This window comes from Brachypodium distachyon, chromosome 1, assembly GCF_000005505.3.
Source record: "Brachypodium distachyon strain Bd21 chromosome 1, Brachypodium_distachyon_v3.0, whole genome shotgun sequence".
NCBI classification, from domain to species: Eukaryota; Viridiplantae; Streptophyta; class Magnoliopsida; order Poales; family Poaceae; genus Brachypodium; species Brachypodium distachyon.
This window is the reverse complement of record NC_016131.3, coordinates 17,429,931-17,443,366: the sequence shown is the minus strand read 5'-3', so window position 1 is coordinate 17,443,366 and position 13,436 is coordinate 17,429,931. Positions and strand designations below refer to the sequence as shown.

The window sequence follows — 13,436 nt, the reverse complement described above, 5'->3', positions numbered from 1 at the left end:
TTTGGCAGAACCCTAACGTGTAAATCGTTTAACCAGGTAAATTCGAGTAAACATTTGTTTGTTTATTGTAATTTCCTTTGTTGCAAAATCTAATACGATGTTATCTTTGTTATATTTTTTGTCCCAAAATCGTACAGCTTGGTTAGAATAGTTACCTTCAAATATAGATGATGTCATTATTTTTTACACCAGTTTATGTACTGTTGTTTTCCTTGCACTCTTTACATCTATATCTACTCTATTTTTTCACTAGTTTCTAGTATTGCACTTTTGCACCAGTTTCTATCATATATTTTTCCACTTCACATTCGCATTTGAAGTGGGTCTCCATTGCACTTCTCTATTGGTTTCTATTATTTTCTGCAGCATTTTATGGATTGCATTTTTTTCGCTAGTTCTTAAATTACTGCACTACAACACAATTTAATTTCTACCGTACTTCTTCAAAGAAGAACATTTTTCTGCTGGACAAACTCTTCAACCATGGCATCCGAAGCAATAGTGTGAGAGAACACGGTGGTTTCCATTGTACAACAGCACGTGAGTGTTTACCATGCTGGTTTCTCTCCCCACGATATGGATATTTATCAAGGTTTTTCCTGCTAAACATTTATTCTCGAGTTGCTTCCAAACTTTTATATGAATTCGTGAAGTAAAGAAGCAAGAACTTTTGTTTAACCTTACAAACCAGTATAAACACAATCTTGAAACAAACATATGACTGGCATATGTCCTTATCATGTAACATTGGGTTTTATATATCCTTCCTCTTGTTTTGGCATATCTCCTTATCTAGTAACCATGTATATACTGAGCATTTAAGGAAACAGTGATAATAAAAAAATAATTGATCGACTCCAAAGTTCAAATATGCCAAGTTGACCTGTGCTTGCCTTCATACAAAAATAATAATATTTGGAACATGCCAATGACGATAAACTAGAAATCAAGCACATGATAAGTCGAAACAAAAGTAAATCAAGTTCAAGGTGCATGTTTAACTATTCCTTCAGGGTTGTCCCACCGCAGCATCAGGCATAACATTGGGTCTTGAAGAAATCTTATTACAACAACCATTATTGCTACCACTTTGCTCATGTTGCCATTTAAAGAATCAACTTAAACAGTAGACATGCCATTGAATTTTGAAGAATTCTTCTTAGGTTGCTACTTCACATTGTTACCACTTTGCCCCTAATTGTTGCAATTGACAGAAGCAACTATAAGAGCAGTTGTAGCATTAACTTTTGAAGAACTCTTCTTACAGTGTTGCTTCTTATTTTTACCACTCTGCTCTTGATTGTTGCAATTGAGAGAGAAAACTTCATGACTACCCACACCATTCAGCTTTGAAGAAAACTTCTCGGGTTCCTGCTTCTTACCGCTATCACTCTGTCCTTCAGAGTTGTTGTTGTTGAGAAAGCCAACTTCAAGAGTAGACATGTCATTGGATGAATAAATCTTCTCAGGGCATTTGTTCTTATTTCTATCACTCTTCTCTTCATCAAATTTTGAAGGAATCTTCTCAAAGCATTGCTTCTTATTATTGCTAGTGCTCTGCTCTTCATTATTGTAGTTGAGAGGGTCAACTTGAAGAGTAGCCATTCCACTGAGTTTTGAATAATTCCTCTTACCGCGCTTCTTCTTACAGTTACCATTTTGCTCTTGATTGTTGCAACCGAGAGGAGCAACTTCAAGAGCAGTTGTAGGATTAACTTTTGAAGAACTCTTCCTAGAACGTTGCTTCTTATTTTTACCACTTTGCTCTTGATTGTTGCAACTCAGGTAAACAACTTCTTGAGTAGCCATAACTTTTGGACCCAAATAAATATTCTGAGACCCCTGATTCTTATTGTTACCACTCTGCCCTTCAGAGTTGCAATTGCCACGGCCAACTTCAAGAGTAGACATGTCATTAACTTTCGAAGAAATATTCTCAAAGAATTGCTTCTTACTAGTACCACTCTGATCTTCCCTATTATAGTTCAGAGAAGGAACTTTCAGAGTAGTCATAGCATTGGTTGAAGAATTCTTCTCCAAGCTCGAGCGTCGCTTCTTATTGTTACCATTTTGCTCTTGATTGTTGCAACTGAGAGAAGCAATTTCAAGAGCAGTTGTAGCATTAACTTTTAAAGAACTCTTCTTAGAACGCTGCTTCTTATTTTCACCACTTTGCTCTTGATTATTGCAGTTGAGATAAACAACTTCTTGGGTATCCATAACATTCAGACCCGAAGAAATATTCGCAGAGTTCTGCTTCTTATTGTTACCACCGTGCCCTTCAGAGTTGCAATTTAGATGACCAACTTCAAGAGTAGGCCATTCATTGAGTTGAGAAGAAATATTCTCAAAGCACTGCTTCTTACTGCTACCACTCTGATCTTCGTTATTGCAGTTGAGAGAAGAAACTTTTAGAGTGGTCATAGCATTGATTGAAGGATTCTTCTTCAAGCTCGAGCGTGGCTTCTTATTGCTACCATTTTGCTCTTGATTGTTGCAATTGAGAGAAGCAACTTCAAGAGAAGTTGTGTCATTAACTTTTGAAGAACTCTTCTTAGAGCGTTGCTTCTTATTTTTACCACTTTGCTCTTGATTGTTGCAATTGAGATAAACAACTTCTTGAGTAGCCATAACATTCATACCTGAAGAAATATTCTCAGAACTCTGCTTCTTATTGTTACCACCGTGCCCTTTAGAGTTGCAATTTAGATGACCAACTTCAAGAGTAGGCATGTCATTGAGTTGAGAAGAAATATTCTCAAAGAACTGCGTCTTACTGCTACTACTCTGATCTTCATTATTGCAGTTGAGAGAAGGAACTTTCAGAGTGGTCATAGCATTTATTGAAGAATTCTTCTTCAAGCTCGAGGGTGGCTTACTATTGCTACCATTTTGCTCTTCATTGTTGCAATTGAGAGAACCAACCTCAATAGCAGATGTAGCATTGAGTGTTGAAGATTTCTTCTCAGAGTGTCTATTCTTATTGCAAACAGTTTGATCTTCATTGTTACAATCCAGAGAAGTAATTTGAAGGACCGACGTAGAACTGACTTTTGAATAATTTTTCTTTGAGTGTTGCTTCTTATTTTGACCATGTTGCTCTCCACTGTTGCAATTGGACAAAATGTCTTCAAGACCGGAGATATTTTGACCACTTGCCTCTCCATTCTTGAACTTTAGCGAAGCAACTTCAAGATCAAAAATATGTTTACCACTTTGCTCTCTATTGATCCAATCAAGCGAAGCAACTTCATGACCTGAGACATTTTGACCACTTTGCTCTCTATTGTTGTAATTGAGCGAAGCAACTTCAAGATCAAATATATTTTGACAGCTTCGCTCTCTATTGTTGCAATCCAGCGAAGCAAATTCAAGACCCGAGATTTTATCATTGTCAACATGATCAGATCCTGGCTCCAAATACTCATGGTTTTCTCCAAATAGCATGTCAGGATGAGGAGGAGCACTGGGCGGTAGAGGGATTAAGTTTTGGCTACGTGCGATGTCAAGCATAACCTACCAAAAGTAAAGAATTCATCATGTTAGACCAAACATTTGTTTACACGCAAAAATCATGGAGTACATTAGGTCAAAAGCTTGAGCTCAAAACTTCACAAGCCTTTTTGGCATCAATAGAACATTCAAGACTTAAATGAGAACACATAATAGCATAAACCATATCGTGAACTAGGCTCCACTATGTGATCCTTGTCTTTAAAAGTTTTTTTTGTTGAAAATCCTTCAATAATGGCTAGGTAGAAATTGATTGCATTTTTATAACCGAACCATCTTGTGTAATTTGTGTAAACTATCAAATGACCAAGAAGATCGTTATCTTCAACAAAAAATTCCTCCCCTTGGCTAATTTAAGGTGAATGATGGGAAGATCCTAAGGACTAAAACCAAGGAGCCCTTATATCTCCTTTGTCTTTTGATTTACTTACAAATGGTTTGGCCTATAGCTAAAGGAGCACATCAGCAAGGGCTATTGAAGGAGTGGCTCCCAATCGATTAAGGATGGCCGACCTTTCGGCTGTATGCACATAAGAAATTTTCATACCAAATGATGATGAGGGTAATGCAATCATTTTGCAAATTATCATTTTTGGTTTAAAAAATATGGCAAGCGTCGAATGAACTTTCGCAGATTCGAGTTGTTCTGTCTTTCTGGTGTTGCCCCGTCCGAAGAGAAGTTTCTGGAAAATACTTACGTCAATATATAGTGAGAGTTACACCTTCCATGCATAATGCATCTACTTGTTGACAAGAAATTCTCGTTACTGCTCGATAGAAACGCAAGAATAAACATCAATAACATCTCGTGATATGGCCAACAGTTTGATCTTGTTATAGGACCAACAACCCCAAAGGTAAAGTAGGATTCAAAGATCTATAGCCGAAAAATTTGAGCATCAACTACCTTACTCAATGGCTCAAGTTAATTTTTAAGTAGGTTACCTGGTAGCTAAACTAGCAATGCATTACCACCTTTGTGCCCCACTCGTTCCATGACATCATTTTTTTCCTGAGATTTCAATCCAATCTCTTACTCAATGCTAAAATGGATTTGGATCGCTACATTCCATCCATTCTTGGTAAAAATGAATAACGATACCATTTGATCCAACAAAGTTTGAATAGTATTTTCATTTAATCGTCTTCGTGGTAGGTTGGCGAGGCAAAGTAAAAATTTGCAAATTAAGTGGGTTGGATGAAAAGATCACTATCTCATTTTATAGTCTAACACATGCTTCTTGCACACCAACTAAACCAGTCAAATGATCAGTAAGGAAAGCTTTGATCAGGGCACAAAAGCGCAAGACCCAATCCTGATTGACTGCCATGCAAAAACGGAATTGCAAATTTCAATCGACAACAACAAAAAAACTATTGCCTTTTCGGGAAAACACAATAAGAACAGATTAATCTTCATGGGAACTGAGAGGGCATTAGGGATGCGTACCTCACGGCCCGGTGGCCCGCCGGAGAAGATGGCGTTCGACTGAATGGCGAGGTGGACGTCGTCGGCTTGGAGCGTCTCCCTGTCGGCGTGATTCGCGTAGTCCAGTGCATCGCGGAGCAAACCGCCGGTGTAGCGGTAGGTGAACATCAAGAACTGATCCACCACAGCCGGCTCGTAATCCCCCTCTCTTAGCCCCTCCGAGCGCAGGATCTCTCTCACGACGCGTGCGCCCTGTGGCTCATCGGCGGCGGCCGCTGATGATGGAGGTGGAGGATCCCGTGCGGCTTCAGCCCCCACCGCCGACTGCGGCGGTGGAGGAGGATCCCATGTGGTTTCGGCGCCCACCACCGACTGCGGCGGTGGAGGAGGATCCCGTGCATCTCCGGCGCCCGGTGTCAATGGCAGAGGAGGAGGAGGAGGAAGAAGATCCCCTACGGCTCCGGTGCCCACCGCCGACGGAGGTGGAGGCGGAGGATCCCCTTTGGTCCCTTTGGTTCCGACGCTGTCCATTAGGGCAAACTGGCAGATCTGTGCAATGGTATGGACTCGTAGCGGGAGAGTCAATCAAGGATTTGGGTTTAACTCAGTCAAAAAAAAAGGATTTGGGTTTAAGTAAAAAGGCACGGGGTGTATAGCTCAAAAATAAGAAATTCCTTCTGTCCAAGAGAACTCAAGAAAGGCACTTTGGTAGAGTCAAAGCTAAATTGCTGCTTATGGACAATAATAGCCTTTTCACAAACAGGCAACTGACATAAGTGAAATCTAAATAAAAAATGCATTGTCAGGCACTAGAAGACAGAGTCAAACCGCGTTGTGTGTCTCGTCGTCTGCACATTCTTTGTTTGATATTCAAAAGTCAGAACACCCGCTTCAAAAAAGTTCAGAACCCATAACGGGCATTATAAAGTTCGAAAAACAATACAAATAATAAACGTACAAACAAGAACCTACACTTCCACATGATTGAGATGATATTGTCCTCCAATCTTTTCCACAATATAACACAAATAATAAAAATACAACATCTCTTATCCAATGGTTGTCGACCCCTGTCGATAAAAGAAATGGTCATAAAATCCATGCCACAAAGAGCTTTTCGGCAAAGATTTTATGACCGTTTCTGTTGGATGTGGCACGATGGAACTGCTACTCCAGCCGTGCATGGTCTTATTTCCATGTCAGGACTTCGACAAGCATTGGCAACAACATAGCTGCAGAAACATGGAAATGAGCAATCTACCCTCTAGCTTCTTTGAAATAAAAGCACATGTACTCAATTCACTGTCCACGAGAATATACTCTGCTACCTCTGTTTCAATTTTCAATGAAATGCAGTCAAATGTTTTTTTTTCGAACCCACCCCTAAGGATGGATCATTTTCATTAGAAGAAGACACCAGGTAGGTGCAAGAGTAACAGTGCAACCAAAAAAACAGAAAAGAAAGCAGCCCAAGGGGCCAGCAAAACCGAAAAGAAAAAACTGTACGAAGGCTATAATAACTTGAACAGAAGATCTCTGCTGGCCCATCCAACAGACCGAAACCCGCTGCCTGGTCTGAAGTCCAAGCACCGAGCAGGTTTTCAGCTTCAGTTTCAAAAATATCACAGCGATACCTGGAATCACTGAAATTTAGTGAATTTCAGTGATTTTAGTTTTCATTTCGGTCAAATTACCAAAATTCTCACTTGAAGTTGACTGAAATCTTTACTCTTATAAAGATCTCAAACGGTGGTGGCGCTCCGTCACCTTCAGACTGGGTCACCATTTGATAAGACATAAAACATCAAGATTTGGGTCTGTGCTGATTATTTGATCTGAGAGAGCAAATGATAGTACTCCCTCCGGCCGGAATTACTTGTCGAAATATTACATGTATCTAGATGCTTTTTACACATAAATACATTCGTATTTGGGCAAATTTGAAACAAGTAATACCGGTCGGAGGGAGTAGCAGAACTTTTTTTATACGTACATACTATTATTATTTTAGTTGGTAGCAATGCACGGGGTTGTGCGAGTTCAACTAAAAATTGACAAATTCTTGAATGTGCGTGTACTACTGAAATTATCAATATTTCAATCAAAAGTCAATTAGTATTGATTTGGCGTCCATTGAAATTTCTGAAATTTCATTGAAAGTGAGAACCAAATTGACCACTGTCCTAGACGGGAACCTACTCCTACCGGTTCTGCTTGTCCTCCAGTGAGTCCAGTCCAGTGGCTTGGCCTTCTTTCCTTCTCAATTTGGCATCCTCGGCAACGGGAGAGCCAAAGTTCTGACACATCAAGAGGGCTCGATGTCAAGGGCATCTTGCCCGAGAAATGGCCTGCCAAAACCACTACCGAATTAGACAAAATTAGCAGATAAACAAAAAATTAATCAGTGAATTTGATGAACAATGCATCAAGTCGAACGTCAGGCGTAATCATCCGTAAATGGTACCAGCAGATATATACAAACCAAACATTCAGGCTATCAATATACTACGGGGAACTAGATTGGAGACGGATTGAAGGGTACGGCGAGGCCGGTGAAGAGCTGGAGAGGAAGAGGATGCCTGAGGGGATAAGAGCTGGCTCTGTATATCTGTTGTTCTTTTTGTATAGAAATCAAACATTCAGGCCATCAACAAAGACGCTTTGGCCGAGTGGTTAAGGCGTGTGCCTGCTAAGTACATGGGGTTTCCCCGCGAGAGTTCGAATCTCTCAGGCGTCGAATATTTTTGTAAATTTTGCCTCCCCTATTCTGCTTCTCTTTCAGGCATCGAACTTCCTTTCTTTTTTACAGGCCCGTTTTCCTTCTCATTCTCAAGCAGTCAGGCCTCAGGTGGGGCAGTCCGCACCTCGCCAGGCGATCAGTCCAACAATACCTCCGTGGTGTCGATACAATATTAGGCTACTAACAATGCAGTATGCACTCTACAGTCTAGAAAAAAAATCTACTGTGGAAATAACTATTTCCAGATTTGATGTGAGTAGTAAACTGAGCCAATTAACATTCATTTGTGCGATTTGAGTTTTATTACTCAGAATATAGATTGAATTTGAATTTTTTTGTGGTGTAGCACATTATTTTATTTTATTTTGCGGGTAAGCACATTATAACTTTATAAGTGTATTTGTAAAGAAAAATAAACTTTGATGTAACTTTTTGGCGACCTGACCTTAGCACCAGCGTCCCTAAAATGTGTAGTACCACAGCATGCTTTCTCATGGTCAACAATAAGAAGATTTTGTATTTTGTCGGTGTCCGACATTGGCAATTCGAGCGCTACGGATGTATAAGTGCATTATGTTCAATGCGCGATCATTTATCTTCGATTCTTCTGGGACATTGCGGCCATTGCGATTATCCCTGGAGGCCAAGCAGAACCGGTAGGATTATCCCTGCATATTGCGGCCAACGGAGATGCGGTTTAGTACTCCTTGCAGTGTCCGCTGTCTAACTGTTTCCAGGACCATAGTTCCAATGGTTCGTCCAGAATTTCATACTTACTGAACATACAAACTGGCGTGAAGTGAGGTTCGTCAGAATACACAAAATCAAATTCACATTCAGGCTAGTATCTATCTACAGATATGCGCATATACTAGGGCATTGGGGCTAGTAGTGGAGACTTGAGTTAGGCTGGGTGACGGGCTAGCAAAGAGGCAGCATCCCATGGGTTTCAGTGGAGAACGAGAGGAAGCGACGGCGGCGGAGCCTTAAGAAATCGAATAGGGACCGGTAAACCCAAGCTGACTTACTTGTCTATTTAGAAATATTCTCAGCTAATATCAGAAAAGACGCTTTGGCCGAGTGGTTAAGGCGTGTGCCTGCTAAGTACATGGGGTTTCCCCGCGAGAGTTCGAATCTCTCAGGCGTCGAATAATATTTGTAAATTTTTTCCCTCATCAAGCACCCAAGGTCGGGCTCAGAGTAAGTATTTCCTACCTTGTGGTTTGTTCCAATTTTACCCTGACCTTGTTTGACTTCGCACAAAATTAATTTCTAGATTACAGATTGCTAATTGTTCCCACATTTAATACTCGTACATGACGGTTTTACTTGTGAGACTGAGTGGTGCTTGGCTGCTTGCAAGGTAAAAGAGGCTAGCAAAACAAATCAGTATATAGAGAGTCTTCTTTATTCAAAATACTCATACGAGGTACATATTGCGCCTCCCCGGAAAGGCTTGCACAAAATTACAAACTCAAGGCACTGTAAGCAACACGTTCATAGAATGACATGAGATTCTACAACTTTTTATTCCTGGAAAGAAAATACTCCCTCCGTCCAACAAAAGATGTCTCAAGTTTGTGAAAATTTGGATGTATCTAGACGTGACTCAATGTATAGATACATTCAAATTTAATCAAAGTTGAGACATCCTTTGTTGGACGGAGGAAGTAATAGAAAATTGAAGAGCAAACTTGTGATAAAAAAAAGTACATTTCAAAGTTCACACGGAAAAAAAAAACTTCCGGAAAGTTGGCGTCACCGCGGCCAGATCTAGATAGAACTCCATCAGAGTGACCAAGCATTCCCATGCTGCAATAAACATGTGCCAATATAACTTGTGTAAGCGCATGCAGAGACAAAAGATGGTCAAGAACATCTAGTAGTTCAGAAGGATTTGTTTTTGCCCCGTGATAACAGTTTCAGCTTTTCTCAGAGGAGCGTCGTTGCAGGAGTTCAGAAGGAATGTCTTAATTAACTCACCTTCATCGGGGTATATCTAGCGTGAATATGCAGTTCAACGATCCACCCGCTGCAATTAGTCTCCTTCTGGCTCTTCTTCACAATCCCTCCTGCCATGGTGAACTCTCCCGTTCCACCAACAACGGCCGACTCATGTGCCGTCACAGCATCGCCCATGACATAAAGCGTGGAGCCCGGAAACCCACTTTAAAAACACATAACACATGTCAATAACATGACATTTTCATCAATTCTGAACTCAAAACAAACAATGGTGCGCTAGAAGCCTAGAAGCACCTTTCATGGTTAAACTTGATGGTGAAGGAGGTATAGCCGACGCCAGGAACAAAGCCCTGGCAGGCATGGTCGGCCTGGGCAGCGTGGACGTAGAGGCCCTGGCCCCGCGCGACGGTCTTGGCGCACGGGCCGGGGCCGTCGAATATGGGCCAGTCGTTGACGGCGATCTGGCCGAAGCTGTTATGGTGCTTGCTGTGCACGGCCGTCGTGGCGTTGGCGTTTGACCCGCTGCTGTAGTGGTGCATGTACAGGTGGAAGTGGAGCTCCTGCTCCTTCAAATGGGTGCAGGCAGGGCCGGTCTTGAACCCATGGTGAGGCATGGTAGCAACGAGCAAAGATGATGTGTTTCAAAGCTGTTATTCTCCGGTGAGGTCGATTGGCTTTGAGAGGAGAGATAGCTTTGTGGGTGGTATTTATAGAAGTATCGAACTGCTTCGGGTCTGAGTTTTCTCATGTGCAATGAACGAGAGCGAGTTAATACGTACACTGTTGGAGTCTACGGTAATCTAGAGTACTTGCTTTGGGTCTTTGTTTTCTCATGTGCGATGATGAGAACGAGTTAATACTCGCTGTTCATTTAGGTGAAGGACGGCAGATGGGAAGAAACAGGTTGGATTGAGGAGTGATCGGCGATGGCAAATTGGCAGTGACGTCACCAGGATGACGTTTGTATGCATCGTGATTGGTCAGCCATCCAAGTCTTTCATTGGGAATAAATCGATGGTACCCAAGTCGTCAGACACTCAAACATGAGTCCTTGCGCGAAGAATTGTGAGATGGGGTTGGCATTACGAGCAGCCACCGGAGCCTGCATTGAGATATCCGAAATTTCGTGAAAATTCCTCCCTGGTCACCGGAGCCTGCATTGAGATATCCAAAATTTCATGGAAATTCATCCCTGGTCCAGGCTCTGCTCATAATGGCAACCGGACCAAGGCTCTGCTCATAATGGCAACCGGACCAGGGAAGAATTTCCACGAAATTTCAGATATCTCAATGCAGGCTCCGGTGGCTGCTGCTACGCTGTAGGTTGTAGCTGCCGTTTTCTGCTTGAACTGGACGACGGGACTGCGATATAACTCGGTAGCTGATTGGCTGTTGGATGTGTCGCTTGCTTGCCGTGGCTGATACATCCTTGTACTTCGAAGTTCACCAAATGTTTTGAACAAAATTCACAAAAATATCTCCTCGCCAACATTCAAAACTCATATGAAACAACCTAAGCGACAATGAGAGGACAGAACATGAACAGAACAATTCGCCTAATGAATTTCTGTACATTCAAATTACGTGTTTCCTCCTCGTCGACATACCAATTTCCAGAGCATAATTATGACTGCAAAGATCCGTCAAACAGTGAAATAAACGAGAGAACGGACGACGGTGATGGATTGGACGGGATGAGAACTTGATGTTTACACATCGGACCTAAACTAAAACAACTTATGTAACGCTCGTAGCTTTATGCAACCAACTCTCTGGATCTTCAGATGAACGAGTGGTAGTGATACAGATCATTATTAAATGAGTCTTAAAGACCATCACATACTTAACTGAACCAAAGTGGAGAACTGATACGCAATTGACATTTGATGTCAATTTCACAGGTCAACAGTATGCATGAAAATATCAAGGCAGGTGAGCAGGCAAAACATAGTCCCAACATGTTTCAGGCCTCCTTGATTCACGGGATAAGATGTCACAACACATTTCCAGGCAAAAACAACAGACCGATGATCCTCACCAAACCTACCTCCACACAACGCACCTACTATTCATGTACAGTTGATCTAGCAACAAGAAGATTACTGCACTAACTGTCTAACTTAGAAACAACAGACATTTTTTAGCACAGGCAGGTTTAAATCCATGATATGGCCATTGTTTCGACTGCCTTGCAGGTGCTACAATACAGCTTCAGCATATGCCAATGACACAACGGCTAAATAAAAAATCAACAGCAATGGCATATCTACTGGTGTCTAACAGTACGAAAAAATTGTCCTATGTTGAAGATTTCCACTTACTACATATCCATACATGCTATTATGCACCACAAACAACAGAAGAAAGCCATGAAAGGCAATAATGAATAATCCAACAAGAATTTCATGTGTAGTTGAGAAAGATACGAACTTGGAACATGTTGCTATCTGTCCTAGGAACATAGTACTAACTGCATGTTGGTTCTGGGTTACAACTTCGGCAAATAGACATGACACAATGGCTTCATAAAAAATCAAGCTACAAAAACCACGGATGTCATTTAACAGTTTTAAATGAAAGCACATTGCTAACTTAGCCTGTAACAATTTCCACAGGTAAAATACAAAAATTATGCATTGTGTTGAACTACTCCCACCGATCCTAAATTATTGTCGAAATATTACATGTATCTAGACGCTTTTTATGAATAGATACATCCATATTTGGGCAAATTTAAGTCAAGAATTTAGGATCAGGGGGAGTAAATGCCAACATGTCTATGTCACGTAAACTACGGTATGAACTCTTAAGACTAACGTTAGCAACCTAACCATCAACCAGTATTAACAATTTAGTTTCGTCATCCAATAGAACATGCATAGCATACCAAATTGCACATAAACATTACACGCCAAGCAAACTAGAATCGCAGCTCACATGGTCAACCTAACTAAAATCTGGTGTAGGGTCGCAAGACTAAGTTGACCATAAACAGCGGACCATGCATCACAGACAAATTACACAGATCAAACAATACAGATAGGATGATATATCTGATATAAACTGATCACATAGTGCAAAAATTCTCATAAGCAGATGTTTTACCAAGCAGAACCAGGATAAGAGAAACTAACAAGTCTTCTTTAACACGAATAGCAGGACTGGAAACAACTACTAGTTCAGATTCAGATCTCAAGAGCCGAGATAAAAACAAGGCAGGGTTAAAAGGCAGGAACCCTAGGCAACGAGCACGACGGCGCCGCCGGCGGCCTTGATCTTCTTCTCGGCGACCTTGGAGATGAGCTTGGCCTTGACGACGATGGGCTTCTCCGGGAGCAGCCCCTTGCCCAGCACCTTGAAGTAGCCGAACTGCGAGACGTCCACCACGGGGGCCTTGTCGCCTCCGGCCTCGGCCGCCTTCTCGGCCGGCACCATGGACCAGAGCCTCTCCACGTTCACCGACGGGCAGTAAAACCTGTTGCGGAGCTTGTGGAAGTAGCGCATACCGACCTTGCCGAAGTAACCAGGATGGTACTTGTCGAAGAGGATTCTATGGTGGTGCATGCCACCTGCGTTACCGCGGCCTCCAGGATGCTTGCGGTGCTTGCCGATACGCCCGTGCCCAGCGGAGACGTGGCCGCGCTTCTTGCGGTTCTTCTTGAAGCGGGTCGTCATGGCCGCCGGTCGCCGCCGCCGCGGGCTTACCTGGGGAGGGTTTGGGGAACGGGTGGAGTGGAGGCGGGCGGATGTGTGGGAGGAAACCCTAGCGGGTGGGGAATGGTGAGAACT

The 13,436-nt window shown here is 42.1% G+C and overlaps 3 protein-coding genes and 2 non-coding genes across 5 annotated transcripts; 2 read left to right on the top strand and 3 right to left on the bottom strand.

Moving 5' to 3' along the window:
- Nucleotides 1–1,194: 1,194 nt before the first annotated feature.
- LOC104582032 (GATA zinc finger domain-containing protein 14-like) lies at nucleotides 1,195–5,473 on the bottom strand. Its single transcript, XM_010231307.1, has 2 exons — nucleotides 4,964–5,473; nucleotides 1,195–3,516 (listed from the first exon to the last, which is right to left on the bottom strand). The coding sequence occupies exons 1-2, from the start codon at nucleotides 5,471–5,473 to the stop codon at nucleotides 1,195–1,197; spliced, it is 2,832 nt and encodes a 943-aa protein (XP_010229609.1).
- A 2,124-nt stretch (nucleotides 5,474–7,597) lies between these two features.
- TRNAS-GCU lies at nucleotides 7,598–7,679 on the top strand. Its single transcript has one exon. It is a non-coding gene; the product is annotated as a tRNA-Ser (tRNA).
- Nucleotides 7,680–8,748: 1,069 nt separating this feature from the next.
- Nucleotides 8,749–8,830, top strand: TRNAS-GCU. The gene has a single exon. It is a non-coding gene; the product is annotated as a tRNA-Ser (tRNA).
- Nucleotides 8,831–9,068: 238 nt separating this feature from the next.
- On the bottom strand, nucleotides 9,069–10,352 carry LOC104583804 (dirigent protein 1). Its single transcript, XM_010237402.3, has 3 exons — nucleotides 9,942–10,352; nucleotides 9,666–9,849; nucleotides 9,069–9,494 (listed from the first exon to the last, which is right to left on the bottom strand). Exons 1-3 carry the CDS (start codon nucleotides 10,259–10,261, stop codon nucleotides 9,471–9,473), a joined length of 528 nt encoding a protein of 175 aa, XP_010235704.1. The 5' UTR covers nucleotides 10,262–10,352; the 3' UTR covers nucleotides 9,069–9,470.
- A 2,319-nt stretch (nucleotides 10,353–12,671) lies between these two features.
- On the bottom strand, nucleotides 12,672–13,424 carry LOC100830392 (60S ribosomal protein L27a-3). The gene has a single exon (XM_003562657.4). The coding sequence runs from the start codon at nucleotides 13,320–13,322 to the stop codon at nucleotides 12,885–12,887; it is 438 nt and encodes a 145-aa protein (XP_003562705.1). The 5' UTR covers nucleotides 13,323–13,424; the 3' UTR covers nucleotides 12,672–12,884.
- Between the last annotated feature and the right edge of the window lie 12 nt (nucleotides 13,425–13,436).

Coding starts and splice junctions, on each gene's coding strand:
- LOC104582032 (XM_010231307.1), bottom strand. CDS start 5,473: ATGGACAGCGTCGGAACCAAAGGGACCAAAGGGGATCCTCCGCCTCCA. Junction 3,517..4,963: donor GCGGGCCACCGGGCCGTGAG/GTACGCATCCCT, acceptor TACTTTTGGTAG/GTTATGCTTGACATCGCACG.
- LOC104583804 (XM_010237402.3), bottom strand. CDS start 10,261: ATGCCTCACCATGGGTTCAAGACCGGCCCTGCCTGCACCCATTTGAAG. Junction 9,850..9,941: donor ATCAAGTTTAACCATGAAAG/GTGCTTCTAGGC, acceptor GTGTTTTTAAAG/TGGGTTTCCGGGCTCCACGC. Junction 9,495..9,665: donor CTAGATATACCCCGATGAAG/GTGAGTTAATTA, acceptor TGTTTATTGCAG/CATGGGAATGCTTGGTCACT.
- LOC100830392 (XM_003562657.4), bottom strand. CDS start 13,322: ATGACGACCCGCTTCAAGAAGAACCGCAAGAAGCGCGGCCACGTCTCC.